At 40.2% G+C, this 19,045-nt stretch overlaps 1 protein-coding gene across 12 annotated transcripts in view; it reads right to left on the bottom strand.

The window, feature by feature from the left end:
* LOC140064328 (microtubule-associated protein tau-like) overlaps nt 1-19,045 on the bottom strand; it is a 53,320-nt gene that overhangs the window by 14,266 nt on the left and 20,009 nt on the right. For 8 of the 12 annotated variants that reach the window (XM_072111093.1, XM_072111094.1, XM_072111092.1 and 5 more), the window contains exons 2-6: nt 11,911-12,081; nt 9,918-10,034; nt 6,414-6,500; nt 3,526-3,591; nt 1,879-2,598 (exon numbers count right to left, since the gene is read on the bottom strand). In XM_072111093.1, the coding sequence (XP_071967194.1) occupies nt 1,879-2,598; nt 3,526-3,591; nt 6,414-6,500; nt 9,918-10,034; nt 11,911-12,081 (1,161 nt within the window). The remainder of the gene's footprint in view (nt 1-1,878; nt 2,599-3,525; nt 3,592-6,413; nt 6,501-9,917; nt 10,035-11,910; nt 12,082-19,045) is intronic. The other 4 variants (XM_072111104.1, XM_072111095.1, XM_072111103.1 and 1 more) reach the window with 2 other exon arrangements.

Raw genomic sequence — 19,045 nt, 5'->3', positions numbered from 1 at the left:
AACTCACCTTGCACCATGACAGAATCCTCTGTGTAGTCCCAGGGGTTGGAATTAGGTTTGGATGCATTTCAAAATACAACATATGACTTGTCTGCAGAATGCTCTGCTCTCAGCCCCCATCTTTGTGCTCCTGTACAGCTCCTCCCTCCTGCTCCTTCACAGAGCTCACAGCCTGGTGAGCTGATATCAGCGGGGGAGGGAGGAGCTGTACAGGAGCACAACAAGTCACATGTTGTATTTTAAAATGCATCCTAAAGAAATCCCAACCTCTGGGATCACACAGAGGATTTTGTCAGGGTTCAGGGCAAGTTATAACACATAATTATAACTGTAAAATGTATTAGTAAAAATAAGGTCCCTGGTGACGTGTTCCCTTTAAATGTGAATCTCCAGATGAGAAGGTCCCTTTAACAAACACAATTACCACCAGCCTCCATTATGTTGCTAAGTATAACTAATGGCCTTTGTGCATATCAGGTAGGGAGACAGATGGAAAATATCAGTTAAATCCCAGAATGTTTTCTAGATGCTCTCAGCATTAATATTACTAAGCTATTTGTGTATCTGTCATCCTATTCCTTGTGTTTATACCTAATGGCATGTTTATTCTCCAGACAGTGGGGATGTACGTTGCTCAAAATATAGTTTAATGGCTGTAGTCCTAAATAGAAAAAGTTTTTAAGTGGTGACATCATTGCTAATGTCGGCATTAATTCCTCATTATACTACAGTTGCCACTACACGATTAATAAACACTAACACTCTCTGGGTTTCAGGATGTGTCTAAAGGGACAACTTTCTGCAACAGTAGGTCAAGGATCCATAACTTTCATTGATGTTGTTGTTCTGCTCCCATGACAGAAATACTAGCTGATAAGTAAACAAAGACTGAATATCTGTAACAAAGATTATGAATAATAACTTAATAAAATGGATATATAAGCCTATCATAGTATCATAGTACATAGTACAGATGAATCTCTGGATGTTGATAATTTACTGTACTTTAGCCTTAGGCTACAATAAACAGCTGTAACAGTCATCAAAGGTGTCTGCAATTAAGCTTTATTGTTAATCCTGGTTCTGATGACAACCCAACATTTTTAAAATCCAATTGTCAAAAAAAATGTGGCTGGGGCTACAATTATAAAATATACAATTCTGACTTCCATAAGAACAAACCTACAGAAGCTATCTTGTACATAACTCGGGGGCTGCCTGTAGTATCATAGTATATAAGGCTGGAAAAAGACGCAAGTCCATCAAGTCCAACCTTTAAGAATTAAGCAAATGTTTTTTCCCCATAACTCGTGATATTTTTGCTTTCCAGAAAGGCATCCAGGCCTCTCTTGAACATGTACATGTACAAAATTAATACACAATAAAGGGCAGTTTGAGAGTATGCAGATTGATAAATTCACTCCGTGATGACATACAAGGTCCAATAGAGGTCCTTTACGACTAAAGCAATAACGGTTAGATATGAAACCATTTACTCATCTAATGTTGAGGGCACCAAAATGACATAAATATTATATACCAACTCTGCATCATTTATTTTTTCTTATTGAATGTCCATCTTTGTCCTGTAAAATAATTGTCATACTAATAAATTTTCAAGGTGCCTCTCGCTCTTAGATGAGTATACATGAAAAGACATGCAGTGAGGTGGGTGGAGATCATGCAAAGTGTGTCATGCACTGGGAGACAACTGCAAACCAAACAATGAAAACCATACGAGAAGGATGGGACGGGTGGTGGGCAGATGCTTTTAATTCTGGTGGCTTCTTCAAAGCAAGTTAGGAAAGCAAAAGGCAGCCGTGGGAGATCGGAGACTTTAGTAGGCCGGCCACTAGAAGATAACAATTGAGAACACACCTTTAAGTACAGGAACCCTGCTGACAGGTATTCCAGATCCATGTGCTGGCACACGTTTTCTTGGGATCTCCACAATCTCACTAGGAGATGGTAAATGTTGTTCTGATGTTTCTTCACCTGGTGTACTGACTGCTTCACATGGTGATATCTTGTTGCTATCTATTGGCTTGTTGGCATCTACTTCTACTTGGTAAACAGATACAGAAGGGCGTGAACGAGGCAGCACTAGTTGGTCTTCAATCGAAAAAGAATCAGTGGCCATGTCATCATGTGGCTTCTCTATATCATTGCTGTGTTTGTTGTCTGTGAAAACTGAGCCATCAACAAGGTTGTTGGTTTCTTCTGCATTCAAGGCAAAGCCATTTGTCTGAGGTTGTAGACTAGGTGATGGCTCCATAGATGATGTGTTATCCTGCTCCACTTCTCCCCCTTCATATCTCTGTTCTTCCAGCCCATCATCATGCCTTGGAGCATGAAGGCCATTGGATTCTTGTAATAACATATGTTTTGCTTGCACATCAGAAGGTTCTGTAAGTTCATTACTAAATGTTGTCCAGCCAGGACTGACATCTTCATATGTGTCTCCAGTAATGACACAAAGATCTTCCAGTTCCCGTTCTGTAATAGATCTGTCTCCTTCTATACCAACTTCTGTTTCTGGTGTGCTACTTGAGGACTCCTGAATATCCACCTCGCCTGTGGCTGCCGGAATTTTTATCTCTATGATTTAGGTGAAATTGTACAATTTGACATGAAAAGATGTAATGAATATGCATTGTCATTTGTCACAGAATACACATACAATGTAAGGCTAATACATGGAGCAGAGCAAATCTACTACTGCGAACAAAGGCAGGTGACATATGCGCCATGGGAATAAATGACGTTGCCAGTTACCTCCAACCATGTAAGTGTTTCTTTATAGAATACGTATATAGTAATACCTCATTTAATATTATTGTGATAACCCTCTCTATATCATGCTAACAATTCTGGATCTTTGTGCATTGCACCTTGAAAGTCAAACAAACATACTGTGGTCTCATATTATTAAATATATTGGCCCAGAATTGTTTTAGATTTTTTTTCTTTAAATTTTCATGAAAATTATATTTTTTCCAAAGTCACAACATTTAAGCATAAACCTTTTTTACCCCTTACTACTGGTAAACTCAAAATATAATACATATGGCTTTGCTTTCCCTGCTTAATGGGAACAAGTAAAGAGTCTTCAGGAGTCTCTAAGTAGACCTACATAAAGATAGGGGCTTGACAAAGCATAAGCATCTGGTAGAATATATTGTCTTACTATAAACAAGCTTTGTGCAGCACTGCATAATCTGTGTGCGCTATATAAATAAAAGAATTATTATTATTATTATATGTATGAATTATTTTACAGTTTTGCATTTCCTTTCAAAGTCTATTTTTATAAATGACTGCAAAGCAAAAAAAAAAAACTTCATCAACATTAGCATGAATGAGCAGCTCAAGATCACTTTATATAAAAAATAGAATATTGGAATTATTGTGGATATTGGTAGACTGCTACCTGGAGACCATAACTGTCAATCTATTTTATATAAAATCATTCTAATAATGATAAAATGCTCAGGAAAGGATTAGTATCTGCTACTAAGTAAGTACCTTTCACTGCACCCTTGGCAGCCTGGTCCTCTTGACTGGGGGTGTTACCGACACCAGCTTCCTCGGCTGAAGGATATAAAGTGGAGATCAGTGATCAGTCCTCGGGAACCCTATGTAACTGATCTCAGATGTTTAGAAGCCAGTCATAGCAAAGCAAAGACATGCTTATGTGTGTAAGGAAATTGTCCAACATATCATATAGCCAAAGCTCTATACTAATCTGATCACTAATAAAGTTTGCTAAACCTTTGGTACAGCTGATACCTAACTGATATAGTTGGCTTTGCAGGCCCCAACCAACATCTGTAGAAAGTTTAGCAATGGACATAGTAAGGATGAGGAAGAGTTAATGTGTTTATCTGGAATCTACTATAGAAGTATCCCTTAGCCCTCCTTCATTGGAGACCCAGTGATGGCAGATTTTAGGGCAGTGATGGCTAACCTATGGCACTGGTGCCAGAAGTGGCTCTCCGAGCCCTTTCTGTGGGCACTCAGGCCATCACCAGAGATGACTCCAGGTATCTTCCTGCAGTCCCAGACAGCCCAGGACTTGCTGTGCACAGAGCTATTTTAAAGTGACAGCGCTACCTGGGACTAATTTCTGCTTTATTGGTATCCTCATTTTGCAATAAATAAGCGGGTCTTTGTTGTAGTTTGGGCACTCGGTCTCTAAAAGGTTTGCCATCACTGTGTTAGGGGTTATAAGCATCAGGTTGTTAGATTTTAACATACCCCATCCTTTTGGTGTTAGAAAGATAAGCTACAGCTTGAGGTATCTGGCAAGCGCTCACTCCCCTCCTCTATTCAAGATCTACTGATGGCTTGGCCAAGCATGCATGTGTATATGAGAGCTGGGAAAGAGAATTGTTGCCATTCAATATCTATGGCTAACCTCATCAACCCCTCATCAACCCTCAGTACAGCTAACGAATGTCCAAATCTAATGAATATTAGGCCAATCTCTGGCACCAATCTCAAGCCCACATTTTTAGTAGGGACCACCGATTATCTAAAGGAGCTGTTCTATTGTCCTCCAACAGCAAATGTAGGGAAAAGAAATTATCACATTATTTCATTATTTTAAATCCCCCAACGTATGTTCCTGCTGAGATAAACTACTGGTTTATCCCCCGCCCTTTATTCGAAATCCACTTGGGGTCATAAGAAATAGCTGAAGACTCATTTAGCGGAGAGTTATCTGACATGTTTAGCACTTTATAGCAGTTTGTCTAGTGAGCCGCTGCTATTATACAGAATTAGATGATAAGCTGGTAACTCTAGTCCTGCCTAAATTAATACTGGCATTAGAATGCTATTATTACTTCTTACTATAAAGAGATTTAGTATAAACTCAAAATCAACAAGCAGTCGTCTCTTTTGATCAGATCTAAAAAGGACAGAAATAAAGCAGCAGAAGGTAACAAAATCAAGAATAATCGCTGAAAAAAAACATTGTGCGGTAAAAGAAGAATTGAAGATCTTCGTGCTGTATTAATTAGGGCATTTAGTTAGATTTAAAGGGATTGTCCATGCTTTATGCAAATTTCATAATTAAAAGTGATGCTACTTTGTATTATAAGAAATCTGTTTGTAGCCAGTGAATGTTAGCATCCAATGATAAGACACTTATACATGAAATTTATGCAATTTATGGGAAGTTTTTCATGAAACTTGAACAACCCTTTAAGAAAACGCTAGCAATTTAGGAAAAGATACTAAAGTAGTAGTAAGCAGAGTTAGTAAAAGCAGCAAGGCAACTAGGGTGTGTGATATAAAGAAGGGAATGGAACAAAACAGGACTGTATCCGTAGAAGGGGCGTTATATTAATAGCCCGAGAGGAGCGGGCATTCTCCAGCTACATCTAATCTGATAATAGGTAACCTGAGGGCATGGCAAATATTCACATATAGGGACAAGTTTTACTATTTAAGGGTGCGTCTACATGAAGCCAAACGCTGGATTGGATCATAATGGATGGGCTTATCATTAAGAGAAGCTGCTCCTCTTCTTTTTTCACTCCACCCCTGGTTTGGACATCAAAAACTGCATCTGAAAAAATGAACATGTGAACGCACCCTGAATGCCAATACACCTTGGTTAGCGATCAAAGCTGGCAGCTATTATTCCTAGCCTCCTCATACATATGCACCCTCATCTTGGCCAAGGGTACATGTGTTTTCTAAAGGGGGAAGAGAGTAGACTACTATCCGAAACCTCTAGCATTGTCTTCTTTCTTTGCAGTGCATCAATGAATCTGGGGGAGCATCTTCATATATAGCTTAACAGGAGGAGGATTGATCACTGGCGGCAGCACATCAGCAGAGCCTGGGGGAGGGATGCAAATCGTTGCATCCATCCCCCAATGCCTTCCCCTGAGTATATATGTTCTGACTGACGAGGGGAAAGTAAGGAAATATGTATTTTGTTGCATCTTTTCATCCTGTGCTTCCCACAAGATACAACATATACTGTACATACGGAGGGGAAAAGGAGGATTCAACTTGCCAGCATATGTCTATGTATACGCCCAGTGTATATGGCAGAGGCTTTCCTAGCACATATGTATACATAGAACGAGGTGTGAATGTACCCTTAGTCATTTTTGGAGACAATGCTGGCATTAAAAGGATGGCAGAATGAGCTTGTTCCCTTGTACTCAGCTTTGACAATACTAGAGCTCTATCTTTTGGAAGCTGGAGTCAAGACTATATCCTTGGTTTTGATCCACAACCTGCTTGTATCACACATAATGAATGCGTCCTCCGCACTGACAGATCCTGAGCAGAAATGCAAAGCATAGGCAAAAGGATGGCAGAGCTGAAAGCAAGGCCGTGCCAAGAGGGGCAATGGCCTGACTGGCTAATAACCTAGCCATGTTCTGCCTTACCAGTCGTTGCCTCAGGGATCTCTGAATCACCCTGTTCTTTTACTGCTTCACCATTAGCTAGATCCTCCTCTAACACAGAGCTTCCATCTGTAAGGGGATGATAAAACAGTATGTATTAAGCATGTTTACAGCAGAGAAAATATGACCCATAATTCACTTGTCTATGAAACGCCCATTGTAATCAGTGACTTCCATATACGTCGCTGATTTTGGATAACTTGCTCCAGGTTACTAACAAAGTGCCAATACGTGGCTTCCCAGTGCCCAGGGCAAGTACTGTACTGCAATAAGACATTTCATTTTACTTCCAGCATAGCAAGAGATTACCTACAGCCTCCTGCTGTCTGGCTGCTGCGGATTACTGCAGCTTCCATTAACCCCGTATTTACCCGTTAGTTTTGCATTATTCAATGTAATAGATTTATCAATGTCTCGAGGCCCCCGAAAACAGATGAACTCATTTGAACGTGTGCAAATCATGTTTGTGACCTGTGTTATTGGCGTGAAAGCCGCTGACACAACAGCAATAAACCCAGCCAGGGCCGCAAACATGGGCAGGAATAGGACCTGCTCCGAGTTTTGTGGCTCAGGCAGTCGGCTGCGTATGAGCCTACAAAAATTGATTTGTCCATATCAATGAATGGCACACAGACGAAAACAATGTCCACGTGCATGAGGGCCGTGCATATCTGGCATTAGAATAAGTAGATATTAGTAGACTTAAGTAGAATTAGATACATTTACATACTTACCAACATAGGGTGTAAGGGGGGCTTTATATAAATTAATCCATGATGGGGGCTGTATAAAAAATGCCCATGAGGAGGATGTTTGGTATAGCAAGAGAATATTTTAGGGAACAGGGTTTTAGTTTCTGAATGTTCAATGCTGCCATGTGAGTTTACTGCAAAAGGACCCACTGAGGCTCTGTAGCCCAGGGGCCTACTGGAACCTGGAGCCGACCCTGCCCAAGGGTATTACCTGCAGGTGTATTGCAGTAAAAAAAACTATAATGGTTTTCTTGGAGAACAGGGAAAAGGTTAAGGATGTTGGGCCTCTGTCAGGCCTTGCCCCAGCCTAAATAGATAAAAGTAAATGTGGTATTGATGTGATTTACACTTGCATGTACCAATGCAGAGATGTTGTAGCATTAGGTCTGGGCTGATTGTGGGCTTTTAGATGCATCTTCCCTTTAATAAAAAGAAATGATAACGTATTTGCTTGTTTGGGCAGAGCTGTTCCTGGTTACAGACTGGGTGACAAGAACACGGAATGTCAGTGCTTCCGGTCAAATGTTGAAATGTGAATCTGATCCCCAGGGTTATATACTAGACCTATGCCTGGGGTATTCACAATGACATGAAGATCAGCTAGACATGATGGAAATAGCAAGTGAGGTTTGCTCCTTTGAATGAATTCATATTAAATACAGAGCTTCATAATGTTTTGCTGTATTAAAGGGCAGGGCTTTACTGACATCTACATAGACCAGGGACTGATTTATCTGGAAGTCCCTTGGAATTCCCTGGGACGGCAATGCTCAGGCATGACCTACCTCATCATTCATAGTGGATTTGTCTTTAGATTCACATTTTCCATAGGAGGCACATAAATTCTCCAAATATGTGTTGGAACAGGACATGCCGGACTGTTGAGATATCCTGTGGATAGGGTATGTTTATCGCTTATGATAAAACCTCTTATAGGGCTATTCCCAGAATGAATATAGTGAAGAGTAGAACAGCTGTGCCAGGCATTGCAGCTCAGCTCTATTCCCAAGGACTATGCCATGTGATGAATGGATGTAACGTCTTATGTAAAGCAGAAGTGGCCACCAGGGGTTCCGGGTGTCAGGCCCCCACCAATATGAAGCCATAGTACTGCTGTAACATGAGTGATATACCCTCATTGCCTCATTCACGCTTCAGTACTGGATTGACGTTTTCCTACCGTGTTCTTAAACCAAATTTAGTAAAGTGACATCAACACAGAAATAAACAGATAAAAGAAAAATATTTTACTTTGTTATCTTAAAACCATTGCTAAAAATGATGAAACATACAAAACAAATTCTGACTTTAATGCAGGAGGCCTTCTGGGTAGAAAACGCCTCCTAATAGTGAGGTACCATTATCCAACATTGTAAATCCAGTCTTATATTATATTATTATATATAGTATGTGACATCCATTTATCATGGCCAGTGTTTGACTATAAACTCAGGTCTTAGGAAAAAGATGCAGGTCCATCAAGTCCAACCTACAAGATTAAACAAATGATTTTACCCACTACATATGATATTTTTGTTCTTATGAAAGGCATCCAGGTCTTTTTCAACATGTGCAAAATATCCCCCATAACAACCTCCTGCGGCAGAGAGTTCCATAGTCTCACTGCTCTTACAGTAAAGAATTCCTGTATTTGGTGATGGTAGAATAACCTCTCCTCTAGGCCCAGAGGATGCCCCCTTGTCCTGGTCACAGGCCTAGGTATAAAAAGATCTTTGGAGAGATCCTTGTACTGTCCGTTCAGGTATTTGTACATTGTAATGAGGTCTCCACTCAGTCGTCTTTTTTCTAAGCTGAATAAACCCAATTTTAGTAATCTATCATTGTACACAACATTCCATATATGGCCTGACCAGGCAAAACCATGTCCTTATTATGATAATCTATGCCTCAGTTGATACATCCCATAATTTTAGGTACACAAAATCCAATCCAATCATAGCTATTATCCAGCCATGTTTCACTGATATTTGCCCTCCAAGTCTTCTAGTTCCTCCATCTTGTTTATGAGGCTTTAGTGTACATAGACATTATTTGGTTCTCCCTATCCCTATTCCTTTGGTTCATATTCCCTGATCTTATCCCAGCCCACCCATGTACCATGACTCTTCTCAGTTCCCTATCTACACTGTCTTGCTCTATACATGTGTAGTTGCCCTCCCCATGCCTCTAATTTAAACAACATATTAATATATATATATATATATATATATATATATATATATATATATATATATATATATATATGTAATTCAATGCTTATATGGTTCTAATAATAAAAAGCAACAACAGACTAAAGGTCTAATAAGAATACTGAAATCACCTCCTAACATTTAACCCAGGTAGCATATATATCTGTGTGACCTATGACTTCTGTAGTAAGGGTTGCTCTGTTAGCTGTGCTTTGCTACAGTTATGGTCTCAGTGACATACAGCATAACTGCTGAGGCTCTGGCTTCATCATATATGTGTACATCATCATTGTACTACACAGCAGGAATGACTCAGAATTCTTCTTCTTGATAAACTGGACCCTATGAATATTGCAATGAATGCAAAGGCTCTAGATGGAAGATACATGATGTCAATGTGCATCTAGAATTGTATAATAATAAAATGATGTTATCAGCATATCTCTAACATCTCTACACTAGATAGCTAACACACACAGGATCTATAGCACCACTACCTTCTACAAGCAGACAGGAGGCCTTACCTGCAGAAATACAAGTACACTGCTCCCCAGGCTCAAGGGGGTCATAAAGTTCTTCAATGCCAGCAAGAGGAGCCATTGAGATTCGGTGTAGGGGAGGCAGTGTACAACCAGGCATTCCTGCCATGGTAACAGCAGGGGCATCAGCAAGATCAAAATAAAGGAGACATTTTTAGGCTTTGTGTACTTTAAATATATTGGGAGCTTAGAGCAGTAGTATCAGTAACTCCCAAAGGGAGTCTACAAACAGTTTTCAACATACAGAGATTCAAACAGTGCTAGACAAAAGTGTTGTGTGTGTGTGAGTGTGTAGTAACAGCAGAACTGTGAAAAACGGATTTATGAAATGTAGCTGGACTTGAGAGCTCTGCAGGAGTGTCCTGTGTTCTTTGATCGCTGCATTCAAACTGCTCTCCAGCCCTTCCTCTCAGCTGTAATATCTAACCAGAAGCCAGCTGCTGCTCTTACTCAGAGCAAAGGGAATGAACTGTGCTGAAATCCTGGAATAGAAAATGTAATTGGCAGGCTGTAGTGGTGCTGGTCATTCCCTTCCTGTACAGATTTTCCAGATAGCTTGCAGGAAACCCAGGTGTTGGAGCTCAGCTCTTCGTTGAGCTACAAATGTCTGCACTGTGTGTATTACAGAGGGGACCATGTGAAGAGATAGATCCTATATACCTATCCGGAGTCTCCTGCACTGAGGCCTGCGAGCCTGTCTATGGACTGTGATTGTTTGTGTGAGGTAAAACCCACAACTTTGTTCTCGTTTGTCTTAGGTGGCTGGTAGTAAGCCATCTAAGTAGTCCCGGAAGACTCTGTATAGTGAGTGCTGAGCAGGTATTATTTTGATTTTCGTCTGAAGTATAAGGCTGCATGTTTATTTAGTTTTTTTTCTTGCAATAAAAAAACAAGGCAAAGCCCTGTTTCACATGGAAACCTTTGCTTTGGCTGCATCTTGGACTGCTTTTTAAAGCGGCTACTGGGCTACTCCCCACACAACTCACACAAAGGTATAGATACACAACTTCTAGAGCGATGTCTGCAGCTTTGTATGGTCAAAAATGCTGATACCTCTCTTTTTAAGTCTATGAAGTAGTAACAATGTGGTAACCTATTAGAAGAATTCAGCCAATGGCTATCTACACTTTGGTATAGACAAAAAAGAGGCGATACGGGCGCCACATGTGTAAAAAAACGTTTTACAGTAAAAAACAAGGTGTTTAGAATAATGCTCACCTTTCTAGGTTGTACGATCGGTACAACACGTTTGAGCGCAGTTTCTGGTTGAGTTGTTTCGGCGGCCGTCCTGGGTAACGAGGTGGAGCGTTCTCACCCCGTTCGGTTTATCAGTTGGTAGTGGTGTGTTCCAGGTTGGTTAGCGGCGCCAATAACTCCGTTTGGTGGTATTATTATATAATTAGTTTTATTCATAAGCTGTGTAAAACGCGTTTCGAGCCTGTGCTAGGCTCTTCATCAGTTACATGGAAGCTATATGTAACTGATGAAGAGCCTAGCACAGGCTCGAAACGCATTTTACACAGCTTATGAATAAAACTAATTATATAATAATACCACCAAACGGAGTTATTGGCGCTGATAACCAACCTGGAACACACCACTACCAACTATCTACACTTTGGGGGAGATTTATCATGAAGTTTCTGAGGTAAAACTGTAAAAATCAGAGCTCAGCTTTAATTTTATAAACAGCTGTGGGAAAATGAAAGCTCAACTCAGATTGGTTGCCATAGGCAACTAGAACAGTTCTGCTCTAAGAAACTTATGATAAATCTCCCCCTTTGACTCTGTTTGACTCACTTTGTCGGGATGCCTGCAAACGACACACACTCTGATGTATATAGATACACCATATAAACTCCATCAGGGCGAGATGAGCAGATATGCCCATAAGTCAGAATGAGATCTGTACAAAGAAACTAAATAGCACGTCTAATGCCAATGACAACACCTCTGATTTTTGAAGACCTTTACTCACCATCTCCATGTTGTGATGCAGTTGGCAGCCTGATGACACCCTCTTGTGCGTGACCTCCATCATTTGCACCAGCCCCGCCAGAGTAGGTCTCCTGAGTAGACCCATCACTGGCATGGTCCCCCACTGCATCATAGTCCTGATACTGATCAGTCATCCTGGAGTATGACGAACCTACGTAACAGACAAGAGTACACATTATTTTAGATTCAGATCATATAATAGACAACAGCGATGATGTGGTGCAGTACCAAAACGTGTGGCAAGATGGCAATAAAGTGCTGGAGTTAAAACTCCTAGATTTCACTTAGACAATGGCATCAGGAAAATCTCAAAGACATTAATGTGCATTTACAAAACAGGCTCCATACCCCGCAGGGGAACGTCAATTACTGTGTGGCTGCCAGGGAGCAGAAGGAGCAAAGACTGTGCTGGGAGACGCATAGACGGGATGCATTTCCAGGGTCTGAGACAACCAATACTGAGATCACGGTTATTAATGTGCACGTTCCAGCTGTGTAGGTTTTAAAGTTGCATATTAAAGCTAATCTTCAAATCCACCGCACTCAACAAGGTGCATCTCTGGCATAAAAACCTGTTGGACATTTTCCAAATATTTCTTGGAGAATAATCCAGATATTCCTCAGAGAATAATAATGGATCTATTGTACAATATACATGGCATCAGCCTAATACACAAGCATATTGCAGGAAGTGGTGTCATTATTTCATTTCATCTGTATAAGCTGGAAGAAATCAATTTTGCCCTCTGGTTCACAATATAAATTCCATCAACAAATGTGTAATACATCGTTAGAACCTTATAGGTACAGATCTTCCGATTCGCAGTCCCTCTTTAAAAATGCAAGAGGAGGGATGCTTCATTTTTTGTCAGAACATACGAGAATTCTTTTAAGAATATGGGCATGGCCTGTTTTTTAACCCCAAATATAGCAGTGTCATTAGTTTTCTGTTTTTTTTTCCCCAATTTCCGTTATGTATATATACACTTGCGGTCCCCGACTTGAGAATACCCAACTTACAGACGACCCCTAGTTAGAGACGGACCTCTTGATGGTACTGTACTTTAGCACCATGCTACATTCGTAAAAAATGCAAATAGTCTCTTTTTTGTGTGTGGAACATACAATTGCAAGATCAAAGGGGGAGTATCCCCCAAAAAGTAGGGGGTCTGGGTGTATGCGGCTCTCTTACACGAAGGTGTTTTCTGCTGAAATCTATGGCGTGGATCAAGATACTAAATACTGGTGAAGTTGCAATGTTTTGTGTGAAGATTTCTGTTTTTCTGTGAAGACTTTTTGTATCTTTTGAAAATTTACCAAAATCTTTTGATTGCAGTCATACAACTTCCAATCATGCCTGGAGTATAAGCAGAGAAAATGGAGGCCATGCTTTATTAAATGGGATGCCAGTGTGGATACTCCACTGTAATGCAAGGCTTTTTCTGTAAACCCTGGAAAGCCCCTTTCAGATATCATAGTAAAAGTTGGATTAAGGCTATGTTCTCTGAGCCTATTTTTGGGTTCATGAAATATAGACACTTTCATCTGTTTTCTCATGGCTTCATTACATCCATCCTTGTGGCACACATTTTTTCACTGATCCTCCCCAGGGCAAGTGCCAGCACTAGGAATACCTGGGCAAGTGACGGGGCACAAAGCTGCTGGGGGCCCACATAAGACTGTACATCCATGGGGGTAAAGGGGACAGTATCTAATTAATCCCTAGGGTGAGAGGGGGGCTTATATAAAATAAACAAGAGGGGGCTGTTTGGTATAATAAATTAGGGAATATTTTAAGACAGGAGACTGTTTTAGTTTCTGAATTTTGAATGCTGCCATGGAAGTTCACTGCAAAGAGGCCTACTGAGTATCTGTCGCCCAGGGGCCTACTGAAACGTGGAGCCGACTTATAAATATTATATATTTCTATATGGTGCACTTTACATAGTGAAAATCATGTAGATATTTGAGTCTTGAGCCTGTATGCCTACAAACAGTGCAGTTCTGCAGTCTACTCATTATTCCCTTCAGATAGAGGAAACTGCAATGTCCTGCCATCGCTGTCAACACAAATCACTGACTAAGGTGAAAACCCTCATAAAAAGCAATTACACATAAATGGTAATGTCAGAACAATACAAAGTCAGTCATTCGTCTTCGTAGTTAACCCTTTAGACTCCCTCAGGCACACACCCCCCACCCCAAATATACTGGGAGAGTGATTTTATACCACACGGTGTGTATTTACGAGCAGACAGACGCGCCGCCCAGTATTCTGTGTAGTATTTATAGACCCCAGAGAATAAAATTCATGAGTCATGTGCTCCCAGCATTTATGGGTAACAAGGCTGTAAATAATATGTCTGCTTGCTCCCAGTTATTGTGCATCTATTTTGACTGGCATTTTCTCTTGGCGAAACACAAAAATGTGTAATGTGATCTGTTCTTATGCTGTGATGGGCATGCCATGAATAGAGAGGTGTAAAAATGGCGGTATCAATACATCACAAAATGTGTTAAAAACTAGAAGATGCTGAGAAATTAGCTTTGTGGGAGGTGAAGTGTCTGCTGAAGAGAAAACACTGCAGCCGTGTTTGGACTGGTTCCATTTTATGACCATCTTTCCCTGTCTATAATGAGAAAGCCTGTACCCATCCACAAGATATACTTGGGGCTTTTACTTTCTTGTTCTTTCTGCGTTGCGTGCACCATTTTTATGTTGACAATTTTTCTGACATTCTCACTTTTTTGTTACTCAATTTGGGCACAGCTTTGTATCCTGATGCTTCTCCAGCAATTCTGGTTTCTTGACACTTTTGTTGGCACAATCTTTGACGCAAAATAAGACCAACAAGATCTAAACCCCTTTCATGAATTTGGTTTGTCGTTTGACGCGTAGTTGTTTTTCTTAGGGTGTGCAAAAATAGACTAAAGCTGTACACCACTACTGTACATTAAAAAAACTTCAAAATCAGGTGCCAAAAAACAACCCCCCCCCCCCCCCCCCCCAGTAAGTCTCTCAGTACCAGGAAAGATGTATACAGAAGACTATGAAATATCTTTTGCTTTCTTTTGACAAAGAGCTTTTTAAAAAGGCTTAAAGGGAAACATTTGCTTCAGTTAATGACCTAGATAAAGTGAACAAGTGTTTTGGGAGTGAGGTGTTTCAATTTATTTCAGCGAAGCTTTAAAAAAAGGTGACAATTGTCCTTGGCACTGTTATCTGGTGCCCACAGGGGATGGCACTTGTACAATTTACGCTTCCCTAGCTGTGCTTGGCTTTATACAAGAAGACATTAATATATGGTTACCCGCTACAATGGACCCATGTATTGGATATTAAGCCAATTTGGAGACAAAAACTGTAGAGTATAGGAGTACTCACAAAAAATAATATTATTTCAGAAACAAAAAGAAGATGTCTGAATACCCCAGCAAGTAATGAGTGAGGTACCTTTATTTTAAGCTATGTAGGGAACATGGCCGTCATCTTGAAGGCTGTAATATTGGATCAGGTGGTCATGTGTCTTAGATATCTACTGCCGCAGTCAGTTTTGCAAAATCTCTTGTGTTTCAAAAGTTATGTGTAGATTCTCCTGAAATTCTCATGCAGCTTCATTAAAATTGGATCCAACACCTTCAGAATAATGTTGTTGTTGTTATTAAAATGTTCTTTGATCTTTACTTTTGAGCCATAAGAAAATTTGCTAATGTAATTGTGGGAATCGATTGCACAGAAAATTCTGGTTTTCTCTGATATCCTACATAACCAATTTACCATTGGAAAAACCTGCCCTTCATGCAAAATGTTGGCCTGGTGAAGAACTTCCATAGTCTGTGCTAGCTGCCTAATTCCCACGATTTGTCCAGTCCTGAAGGTGACACTCTCTGTAGCCGTGTAATTGGCTAACCATGTGGGTATCCAAAATGACTGCAATGTTGTGGGGGCCCCTATGACCAACCCTTATACCTCCAATACAGCCTTCACCTATACATACTTTTATGTAAAGCTGAGATATAGGGAAATTTCTTATAATCCTGAGCGAGTACCGTAGACGTATTGGGGGGGAATTTACTAATTCTGGCGCAACTGGCACAACTGTTGGCATCGGAGATCAGTCTCCGGAAAGCACAGCCCAATGTATTAAAGTGGCGCAAGGCTGTAAGTAATTAATGGGTAGACGGAACTAATCAGTCGTGTGCCATAAAAATGCCGACATCAATGAGATGTGCGCCAAAATCTTACATGGACTGCGCCTTAATTTTGCTCTCTGACCCTTTTTTTCCTGGTCTATTGTGCGCCAAAAATGCCGACAAAATACACATAAATGTGATGGATAATGTGGAAAAGTTAGGCCACGCCCACTTGCGGGGAAAAAAAGACGGAGGAGTCAGGATTGTCGGAAACATCTGTTCTTTCTGGCGCAAACTCATTAAAAATGATTCGCAACAATTCTGTGCCAAAAAAAAATAAATAATGATCCCGGCATTTTTTAGGCACAGAGACGATAATACATCCGCCCCATTGTGTGACATAAAAGATGGATATTACCGTAGGTTAACTAAATCACATGAATTTCCAGTAATTTCATTAGATACATGGTATAACCCATGAAAGAGCTATTTTTGATGCATTCTCCACCCTGATGGAGCCTTGCTGAATCCAGTGACTTCTCAGTACAGTAATAAGCAATAGCTTTGCTCAAGTTTAATTTTGTCTCTCATTATTCTAGTAGAGAGTAAATGTCAGGGACGTAAATAACAGCACCCCATGTAGATTGTTGAAATCATAATCATATTTTTGCTATTTATTTTGTCACTTCAAAGTAGCCAACACCTCTATGTATCTCAAACACCCTAAACAGTCATAAAGTGGAACACTGACGCTTTATAAATCCAGGAACCTTTTTACTGCCTAACTAGCCTATCGCAGAACTTTTTCTAATGACACATGGGCATTTGCAGGGCTCTTAGGCACCTGTTAGCTTTAACCCTTACAATTCCAAAATACACTTGAAACATGAACAAAACAGCTTGACTATGAAGCTGCAATGAAAAGATATCCAAACTTCATGAATCATCTCTATCAGCTTGCAATAAAAAAACCTACCTTTTATAAAATGGACCCCAGTGTAATAAGGCACTTGTGTTTCAATGGGCAATATCTCCCTGTGTGTGAAGGCTTCAAAAGAAACAGATAAATGCAAAGGGAGGACTCTGCGTTTTATCTCACCCAGCAGGGAATCCTCATAACATGGCCAACACTTTATCTTGAGGCTGCAGACTCCCCTCCTTCTCCAAAACACTTGAGAGAGTCAGCAGTTTATCTAGAGACGCTGGCAGAATAGGGACAATATTTGAAAGCTCCAAGAGTTCAGCTCCTGGGAATTTAATTCAGTTAGATACTGAAGCTGAGGAATGGGAAGTGGCATCTATGAAGTTAACACTTTGCAATGCTTACATTACACTGAGGGGGGTGGGGACTTCTGCATCAAGACTGAGTATTCCAAAAGTGACCGTCGCCACTCAACACTCTCAATACTGACACCTGATAAAAGACAAAATTTGGATAGTAATGGATAGTTCATTTAGGGAATCCAATATCAAAAGTAGCATTTTATTTCTAATGTTTCTTGCAGACCTATGCGTTGCCATGCCTACAGACTACAAACAAAGATTGTGTAGTCTGATCGAGGAGTCATTCTTCCTTCCATCTGTTCCCCACTTCCTGTAAGATAACCTAATAACATGTTCGTGATAGGCATGGATAGCAGAATCAGACTATGGGGGTTTGTTTCTATTCTGTAACCATGGGGTTACTTTGGGCTGCGTATGAGATTTTTATTTTACACCTATAGTAAAGTTGCTTTATACTGGATTGAAATAATTGCATTTATATAGAATGTGCCACAAAACAATAAACAAAATAATGAGCTAAATAATTATTAAGATTGGAGAGAATTTTCAGATTGATTCTTTCAAAACATATACTGCAATTTATTTTTAAATTGCGGGCTTTTTTTTAAACAACACTAAACATACAAAAAATGTCCTATTCACCAAACCCTTCATCTGTGTTCTTTGCACAGAATCCATCACTACCCATAGCTGATGGATGAGACGTGATCCATTATGTTGCCTCATTTGGTGGAGTAGTTTAGCTGTTGTCTCAGTAACCGGATTTCATTTAATGCTAAGCACATAACAGGTTTCTTTAAAATGTAGCTACGGCCTAAACACAGTGAATACCTCCAGTTCTAGCAGGAATACAACAATCTTTGAGGGAATGAGTGAGAAATTGATTGATAAGGGGCAAATGACACTTAGTATTTATCTACAATGTCAATGGTCCTTGTCTTGAGTTAGGTAATATTTTTCAACTATCCTTGTGTTCATGAGTATCCATTACAATACAGGATGTAAAAGGGTAGTGAGAAAGTGATGAATGTTTGTCAGAATTTAAATGAAAGAGGTAGGAGCCGATTACCAAAAGTAAAAGCGTCACACAAACTGTACTTACCCGAGTAAACTTTCTAATATATTTTCTAGTAACGCCAAATGTTGCTTGACCCACAGGTAGACAGTTTCTGGACTTCCGGTAACATTGCGGGGTCAAGCACTACTAAACACTCATTACTGTATGTACGTCTCCTCCTTGAACACCACCCCCATGTCACTAGTTGGAGGGACGTGCCACAAATCCCTCCAACCATTGTCATGGACGTGGTGATGATAAAGGTGGCGTGCGTACAGAAATGAGAGCATCTTAGTTCATGGCCCCCAACCTGCGACACGTGCTTCAGAACACAGGACATCACAGAAATGCATGTAAAAAGGACAGTTTCCGATATTTTTGTTGTTTTTTCACCCTGAACAACACTTTTTCTGATAGTGGCATCACGGGATGGGGACTGTCAATGTCCTAGCTCACCAGATTTACTAAAACCTCTGACGAAAATCAGGCGTGTAGCACGCTGAAAAGAGACCTTGTTGAATATACCCCCCAAAATATACCCAGTAGTTATCCTTGTATCCAAAAAGTCTCAATCTATTAAGATGTAAAAATAATTATAATAATTATTCGATGAGGTGAACAAAAACCTCAAAATGTCTTC

Source organism: Engystomops pustulosus, chromosome 6 (assembly GCF_040894005.1).
Source record: "Engystomops pustulosus chromosome 6, aEngPut4.maternal, whole genome shotgun sequence".
Taxonomy (NCBI): Eukaryota; Metazoa; Chordata; class Amphibia; order Anura; family Leptodactylidae; genus Engystomops; species Engystomops pustulosus.
This window is presented reverse-complemented; position numbering and strand designations above follow the sequence as displayed.